Below are 9,166 nucleotides of genomic sequence, written 5' to 3' on the forward strand. Positions count from 1 at the left end.
AGATGAGGAGATGGGTGCAGAGTGGGTTCGTACGCAGATGCTCGCGGAGTTTGAATCTGACCTCGATGGGTACATGCAAATGTTTGGGCAAACAGAGGGCAACCGAATGTTGTCGGCGCTGCGAACATCTTATTATGGACGAAGCCGGCCCATACATCATTGGATGAGTAAAGTGTGGTTCCATGTCCTCCTGACCAATAAGCTGGGTATAATAGTCAACTGCGTTAGCCTACGTGACTCCCGCACAGTATTTCCGATGCATCACGGCTTAGAGCAGCTGTTATTCAAACAACCAATAAGTATTGCCCTGATAAACAACGAAACCCATTTTGTTGCAGTGAAATTAGCAGGCGACTACCCAATGGCCTACAAGAATCCGGAATGGGAATTTCACGCAACCGATCCTGCACGTCGACTAGCATTAACGTACGCAAATCAAGAAGATGCGTATCAAAATTGGTTGTACGCAAACATGCCAAGAGTACCACTAGGCCCTCCTATTGTAATAAATGATTAAATTCGTTCAATGTTTTATATAGGTTGTTTCTATGTATACTTTTTTTATTGTATTTATTTTTTTATGTATTTAAGTTGTTGTTGTTCCAAAACAAGTTTTAATCAACAATTTTTCATACTTTTTTGTTGTACATACATTGATTTTATAATACTTTTATAAAGTTGATTACAATTATTTTTTTATCAACAAATGTATACAAACATAAAAAAAACAAATGATTATATCACGCAAATGAAGATTACAAAAGGAAATCACACTTCAGTTAAACGATGAATACAAACAATAAAAAAAAGGAAAACTAATCACTTTCATCATCACTATCACTATCACTATCACTATCACTACCCAACCGCTGTGTGGGGGCCCGTGACGTGCTAGGCCCAGCATGGGATGATGACGTGCTAGGTCCGTCTTTGAATGATGACTGGGTCCAAGAGCTACCCTGGGCGAACATATCATTGACGTTAAAGGACGGTGACTGCTGGGCTGGGAAGGGTTGCTCTATATCCTCTGGGAGGGGGACATTCAGTCCACGTGTTCCCCTAACCACACGCCCAACCACACGAGTATGTCCCGATCGTGTCCTTAAAGCGTCCACATATGTCTGCGTAGGCGGGGTATTGGGCACTTGGGAAAGTCTTTGGTGGGTATCAAGAAGCCGCTCCTGTAGCACATGAAAATTAAGTTAATAATAACTAAAAATTAGTTATACTTAATATAAATATACCAAAAAAATACAGTATTTCCCGGATTTGTGCAAGATCTTACATAAATGGGCATAACTGCGTCCTGCACCATCCCATCTCGTCTCGTGTGGGCCCGCAAATAAAACTCGGGCGGGTCCTCACGTCGCCCGTCATTATCTTCCTGTATATACATTAATCAAAGTTATATATTTGTATGTGTATCTCTGTATAGATATATGTTTACATACGTGGATATAAATAATTACGTATAACTTACAGCGTAACGCCATTCACGCTGAGCGTATGACTGCCGACCGTGAGTACTGACAAAATTATTTTGTTGCTGCCTGTTTGTCGTGTTTCTTTGGGCAGCAATCAGCCGGGGCTCGCTGGTCCAGTAACCCAGTAGATAACTCCACACCTGTGGAGGCATCCCATACGGAGGTTGACCCTCCAGTTCTGCCAGCCTCTGGGACCCACCCCTGTCAGTGAACCAAGTCTTCTTGAATTTTGCTTTTTTATCCCTGTAGATCTTCAGGGCATCCTGACGTATCATCCTGGTCACGGCCTCTCGTAACGGGTGATTTTCTGGGTGACCTAGATATGGTTCTAAGTAGAACCGTCTCTACAATAGTACCAAGTACAAGTTAGCATCTACCTTTTTTTTAAATAAAGTATTTAAAAAGTAAAAAAAATTAGTTTTATACCATAAGCCAGTCAGTAAGTCCATCCTTGATGGGCTGGGGCACCTGATCTCACGACTCGTAATTATGTGGGACGGTAGCGACATAGGTCCCCAAATAGCTCTTGTACCACTTGGCGTGGTCCCCGATTGCCTGCCACCTACTGAGATCGTTATTTAACATAAGCGAGATTCGGCGTCCCGAATTCTGAAACTCGCGCTCCAGATCGTTGTTAGCAGCAGCAGCTCTCCCTGTGTTAATACCTGCAAAACAAAATAAAATAACAAATATATATATATACATATGTACCATATATTTATATGCAACGTACATTAATATATACTTACCACCCGTACGCCTACAACCCCATTCGGGATTCCACCCCCAGTTTGGAGGGTCGTTACCACCATCTCCGCCGAGAAGTGTAGCCATTTTAACCTACATCAGTCGTCCCAATTTATAAAATAACATAAACAAACATAAAAGTCATAAAAAAGGTGCGACCTAAATTAACATATTTTCGACACAAAATTGTTTTCCAAAATTATTATACCTAAAATGACCACTTTTTTTCAAACATTCGTTTATAACATTAATACTAACCTAATAACAACTATATTAACAATTACAATCATACTAAAAAGTGTTTTCTAGCTAAGAATCATACTTTGAACTATAATAAACAGTAATTATAACTACAAATGTTTTCTTAAGTATTTATGAATTTCTAAAAATCATATCATTCCTAACTATAATAACATAAGTAATCTTTCCTAACTATAAAACTATAACATTTCTATAACTAATACTTTCTAACATATATTTACTAACACTTGTTCCTAACATATATTTTATATAACATTAAACTATAACATTTATATAACTAATATTTTATAACACATATTTTCTAACACATATTTTTTCTAACTTTTTTTTTCAACATATATTTTCTAACAAAAAAATATAACAATTCTATAACTAATAATTTCTATAAGAAATAAATATTTGATAACATTATTATATATAAAAAGGTAAATGAGTGTTACCTCGTCTAAAAAATGATTTACTGGAAAAAAGAGTAGAACAAATAACGGATGGCTGGCCGGCAAAAATATTAGTCGCCGGAAAACAATATCGCCGGAGTAAACCGGAAAAGTTTCAAATCTGTTTTCCCGTATATCAATGGTGGAAAATAGGTTCCCCGCAAAACTGGTACGCCGGAAAATATAGTCGCCGGAAAAATGTCGCCGCTAAAAATACGCCTGAAAATGGACTCCGGGAGGCCGGAAAACGTAGATGGTGTAAAAAAGAACGTTGATAATGATGATGAAGAGATAGATGGTCGGATTTGTGAGTTATACTAATGGAGAAGAATGGATTTTTTGGAGAAATTAAAAGTTTTTACGGAGGAGTAAAATGGAGAAGACGAACGAAGAAGAAGAAGAGGGCTGCCTTGTTTATATCGACGATGGATAGTGGGGGGACCCACTATTTGCAGCGACGTCGCCGCTAATAGTGGGCTCCACACCCACGTGATTCGGCCAGTGACAGCCGTTGACTGACAGATGGGGGACCCACTATTTGCGGCGACATCGCCGCTAATAGTGGGTGGTCGGGTTACTGCTTTTCCCTAGTTGGGTTACGCGCTTCGTTATGATACTCTATTGTTTATTACTTATTATTATTTGTTATGATTAGTTGATTACTATGAAGTAATCAAAGATTTGTGTTTTTGTTCGGATTTGTTGCAAGAGAAAAGAGTTTCTTGTGTGTAGTGTGTGTGTGGGGTACGATGACAAGTGGGTGGGTGGGGTGCTTGACGTGTTATCTATCCAACCATATACATGAGTCCGATTATACATCTTTTACTTTCACGCATTTTATTATATGACGATTTTGGCCAATGTTTTAAATACCGGTAAATACCGACCGGTATTACTGGTATCAGAGACCACGCCCGTATTTTAAGTCCGGTATTTTGTCGGTATTTTCTCTATTCAATACCGGTCGGTATTTCCGGTATTCCTGATATTACCATACCGGTATTTTTGGTATTTTCAAAAATTAAATTTTGATTTTTTTTTAAAAATTATTTTTATGATACTTTAATGTTATTTTTTGTTATTTGTGAATTTTAAAACCTATATTTTGTTATGAAATATATATTTGGTATTATTTTTGAGTAAATTATAATTGTATTTTGACTATTTTGTTAAATTGTAACAAGTTTTGTAAGATTTTTACACAAAAAAATATAATAAATTAAAAATAGTCGTCCCGGCCGGTATTTCCGGCATTACCGATAATACCGGTAATACCGGAAAAATTTTTCACACCGGTATAACTAAAATACCGGTTTTTAAAACATTGATTTTGGCTATATTTATTTTTCTCATTAATAAACTGAATTAATAAACAAAAATGAGTATGGAGCTGTTATGTATTCAATTTAGGTAAAAAATCTATCACATACTAATATTTTAATATTTTGAATAAATGTTTGGTCTCTCATGATTTTTATGGTTTAAAAAAAGATATGTGAGGGGTTTTTCATCCAACTTAAGTGTCTAACAGCCCTATATTCTTTTTCTCAAATTAATAAAATAAACGAATACATAAAAAAGTACATGTATGAACTAAGCATTCTTAAGTTAATTAACTAGAGTCAAATTTGAAAAATTTTAACCATTGAATGAAAATTAAAGGTCAAGATCTAAATATCATTTTTGAATTTTAGCCTTTAATTTTTATTTAAGGGAACATTTACCCTAATATGAAACTTGAACTTGAAGGAATCCTCTCCTAATATAGTTGTCTTTTTTATTTGTTAAGTAAAAAAGCAAACGTTTTTTATGTCTATTAAGTTAGACTACTATTATAAGTTGCCAATTGCTACAGGATTACCTAGGTTCGACATATCGTATTCTTTTGCATTATTGCATATGATTTGTGTTTGTATATAAAGTGTCCAAATTTACATGTTTATGAATATATCTTATAACCACAAGAGGATCTATAAAACAATCAAGTAAAATAAAACATATGATATTTTGATTTTGTATAAAAGGGAAAAAGAATAACAATAAATAATGATTTTTTTAGCTTTAGAACCTTCGAAGAGACCTATCTATCTCACTATCAGTCTCCATTATTAAAAAGACTTTGCACTCACATGCGGGCGAGATTCCGAAACTCGAGAATCGGGATCAGATCGGAAGGGAGGAGTCAAGATTTTTTTAAAACTAGATCGAAATCGGATCGGTGAATAGAGAGTTTTTTTATGTATAGCATAATAGTTTTTCAAATTATATGTAAGAAAAATTAAAGAGATATATAAAATTTCAATGTTAAACATAACATCATTTTTCAACTTAAACATAATTGTCTATAAACAATAACATAATTCATAAAATCTTTAACAAAAAAAAAAGTTTGACTTTGGTTGACCCGATACGATACAACTGAGTTTTGACCCATACAACTGAGTCTTGACCGATATGGCCAAATCTTAACTAAGTTGACCCGAGTCTAGAACCCTGGCCGATTTTCAGACCGAGTATGGCAAACTTAGATCACCAGTCGGCCGATACACGATCCAACTCGATGAAATCGGCTGTATCGGCCGAGTTTCACAACAGTGCATGCGGGTCATCCTTTTCTTGTGTAACATCCCAAACTTTTCAAGTTTGACTATTTGACTATTCTGTCAGTTAACGTCAGGTTCGCTAAGTTACGTGCCCTAAACGGGATTATGTGATTAAATGCTTATGCGTTAATTATGATATGATTAATGTGAGTTAAAAGAATGTAATTAAAGTAAAGTCATATGAGTCACATGCTTGTTATGATGTTATGTATCCCCGATTCCCCGGTAAAGTCGAGGGACTTATGGTGGCAACTAAGAAAGGGATGGCCAGGGGTTAATTGATAATTAGGTTCCCCTAATTCCCCTTGATCAGATTATACGTGAGTTTTCCCAAGCCCCAAACTGCCCTTCTTCCCTCTCAAAGCAATTCTCTTCCGAATCCTTTTGTTTCTTGGTGTTTGAGTGAAGTTTGATCAAGATCCTTCATCCTTTTGTTTATCTACAGGTAATATAGGTGATTTTCCTTTGATTTGTGATCATAAGAGTCGATCATATGGATCTTTTTCCTGGTCTTAGAGTTTGGGTTGGTTTAATTGCAATCCGTTAATCGATTTCAAGTCATTCGTGTGACTAATCGATTTTATGATGATGGTAAATGATTCAAGGATTAATTGGTGTTTTCAATGAGTGATTTTGGTCTTATTCTAAGTGTATTTGATGTTCATAAGGCCTGGAGTTGTGTTAAAGTCGAATGGGTTGTGTTTGATTAGGTTTTGGAGTTGTTTTTCACGTCTGGTCGTCGTAACTCCTGTTAGGCTTGTAACTCCCGTTACAAATTTTCGTAGCTTCCGTTAGGGACTGATTTTGTTAACATTTTTAAACGACCATAACTTTTGAACCGTAACTCCGTTTTTCACAAATAAGCTATCCACGGAATTGTGAAAGAGTCTACTTTCTAATGGTAATGCTTTTAAAAGATGATGATGATATCAAGTTTTCAAAAAGGTTAATTTAGTGAGTGAATGTCAAGTTTCGTCGAGTTATGTAAGCTCTAAAGCATTAATCGAACCTCCGATGCATCAAGTCTTGTCATGGGTCATGTTTATGGGAATTTAGACCTGAGTTATGACCATAAGTAAGTGGGTATTTGATTAGCTTACGTTATCATTTGTTGTGCTCTTCAACGAGGTAAGATACACTACTATGACACGCTGAGGGTTCAACAAAAACATAGTTTTCATATAATAACTTCCCTAAAAGGTATCATGTTAATAAAATGATAGGATGCTATAATGAAATTGATGGTATGATGACGCATTACTACGATGATATGACGAAATGATTATGAAACGATATGATAAAGCATTGCTCTCATGTTAAGATGAAATGATGCTAATATAACATGATGATACGATGTTATTATGTTATAACGATATGATGATATGAGTGACATGTTGATACGGATTTTATGATTTGACGATGTGATGACGATATGTTGATGCTTATAGGTCTTATGATTGATTGCATGGTTTGAACACCTAGTCACTAGACTTCTATAGGTTTGCCATGACATGCGCACGATTAAGGGCCCTAAAGTAAATAAAAATGTATGTGATTGGTTTAGGTGAAAGTGTAGCCTAAGCTAATATAAAGTAAAGAAAAATACACGTGATTAGTTTAGGTGAAACTATAGCCTAAGCTAATGTAATAAAGAAGTCTCGAGCATATATAAAGTCTTGTGTTAAGCTTAACCCATGCTAGTTCTTCGGAGCTAGTGTGTACATGGTCACGTGGTGAGGGAATCTAGATACCTCCCCATGGCATAGTTATGTTTGAGTGTATCCGGGTGGAGTAACTAGCCACTACACGCGCAAAGGTTAAACGATATACTCAGTTGGATCGACTTTGTCTTTCCTTAACGACAATGATGTACAGACGTAAGGTTTGTCCATCTAGTCGGGTGTGACTTATGTTACACATACAAAGATGAATATGTTATATGTGAAGCGTGACTTATGTCACAACTACAAAGATGTTCAGATGTTATATGTGAGATACAAAGATGACTAGGCACATTTAGGATGACTCATCCTATATGAAATATGTGTAACGCAAGATGTGATATGATATATGTGATGACTTGTGATGATATGTGCCTTAAAGATGAAATATGACTTTTCTATAATGTTTTAAATGGACAAATGTTTTATAAATTATGTGTTATCTTACTTAGCTAATTCGTTAGCTAACACTTGCTCTTTTAAAATGTGTTGTGCCCACTAGTCCAACAATAGTGAGCAGGTAGATGTGAGAAGATGTGAGGCATGGGTAGATGATCTTGAAGCTGGCTGTAGTTTACCCATAGTGGCTGCTCGCATTAGACGTTGATTTATGTTTAGATATTTATGACTTGTACTTACTATAATGTCGGTTGTTTAATGTTGGGCAACCGATAGATTTCCATTTAGACTTGTTTTGATGATATGGCTAGTAACACCATTTATTGAATAAACCAAACAGATTTTGTTGGTTTGGACTTTTAAAGTTTAATTCCGTTCTCTTTTAACGCCGTTTGGCGAAAGTTTTTGGAAATCCATATTGTTAAACGACAGATGTTACATCTTGTTATATCCAAACCTAACTTGCACTATATTATGAGTAAGGATACGTAATAGCGCAAAAAGTAGTTTTTGACCTTTAGATTAGATGACCTTCGCTGTCTTTGATTGGATGGAAACAAATATTTAAAGTGGTTGAAGTTGAAACTCGCGCATTCTTGGGAAATTAAAATTCGATCTCGTGTCTCCAAGTCAACCTCCCCTCCACTAGTTTCCAAAGAAAATTTAAGCTGGCCACTTAATCTAAGACCAAATGGTTACAATAAATACATTTATATCAGATATTTTTCAACTCATACAAAAATTATCCGTTGTAATCCGTACCCAGCTTGCATTCTGCTCGTCTTTCCACCTCTGTGGTTAATACTAGAATATTTTGGATGTTATCAAGCAGTTTGAGAATTTCATTATATATAAATGTTCATGTTTATGAGATTGTGAATGTGAGTTCTGATGGTATCTAACTAAACAGATGTTACAAATAATCCATATCTCTACTAAGCTTATAAAGATTTCTTCATTAGTAGAACACTGAAACTCAAAGTACCGACTTCAAAGTATCTTACTTGATAATTCATACATTGAATTGGGATCGGGGGATTTGAACTTTTCCATCCCCACGTCATACCCAGCTATATTAATTGGGGATCCTGTCCACACACCCTGATCAAATCCGGTATGGATATCGGATTCCCATCAGTTACGGCCATAAGCCCCGTAAGGTTAACTTTTGCATTCATAGACACGAGCATGAAACACCAAAGTTGCAAATATAACTAATCTTAAATACATTGATCTCTGATTCTGGCAGTGAATAAGAACTGCAAATATCGACCTTAGAAACAATCACAGCTTGCTCGATTAAGGGGGTAGTGAACTCCATCAAACCCACAAGTATATGCTGTCCCCTGGCCACTAAATGAATTTAAGATCAGTCTCATTTGCAACTTGAGATATCTAAACACTGAGAAGACTTTTTGCCTGCTCTCATTTGTATATGAATCAGATCTTATTTGAGATTTTAACAATAACAATGCAACTATGTTTCCATCAATAAAAACCGCAAAAAAAATAAA

General features: G+C 35.7%; 1 protein-coding gene across 1 annotated transcript; it reads right to left on the reverse strand.

Annotated features, from left to right (window-relative positions):
- Positions 1–755: 755 nt before the first annotated feature.
- On the reverse strand, positions 756–1,958 carry LOC122585833. The gene is made up of 4 exons (XM_043757957.1): positions 1,911–1,958; positions 1,481–1,828; positions 1,286–1,384; positions 756–1,181 (listed from the first exon to the last, which is right to left on the reverse strand). Exons 1-4 carry the CDS (start codon positions 1,911–1,913, stop codon positions 816–818), a joined length of 816 nt encoding a protein of 271 aa, XP_043613892.1. The 5' UTR covers positions 1,914–1,958; the 3' UTR covers positions 756–815.
- Between the last annotated feature and the right edge of the window lie 7,208 nt (positions 1,959–9,166).

Source organism: Erigeron canadensis, chromosome 1, assembly GCF_010389155.1.
Source record: "Erigeron canadensis isolate Cc75 chromosome 1, C_canadensis_v1, whole genome shotgun sequence".
Taxonomy (NCBI): domain Eukaryota; kingdom Viridiplantae; phylum Streptophyta; class Magnoliopsida; order Asterales; family Asteraceae; genus Erigeron; species Erigeron canadensis.

Excerpts from the sequence above, each read along its gene's own strand:
- LOC122585833 (XM_043757957.1), bottom strand. Across the intron at positions 1,385-1,480 it reads AGCGTGAATGGCGTTACGCT|GAAGATAATGACGGGCGACG; the intron begins GTAAGTTATACG and ends ATGTATATACAG. Across the intron at positions 1,182-1,285 it reads ACGCAGTTATGCCCATTTAT|GAGCGGCTTCTTGATACCCA; the intron begins GTAAGATCTTGC and ends CATGTGCTACAG.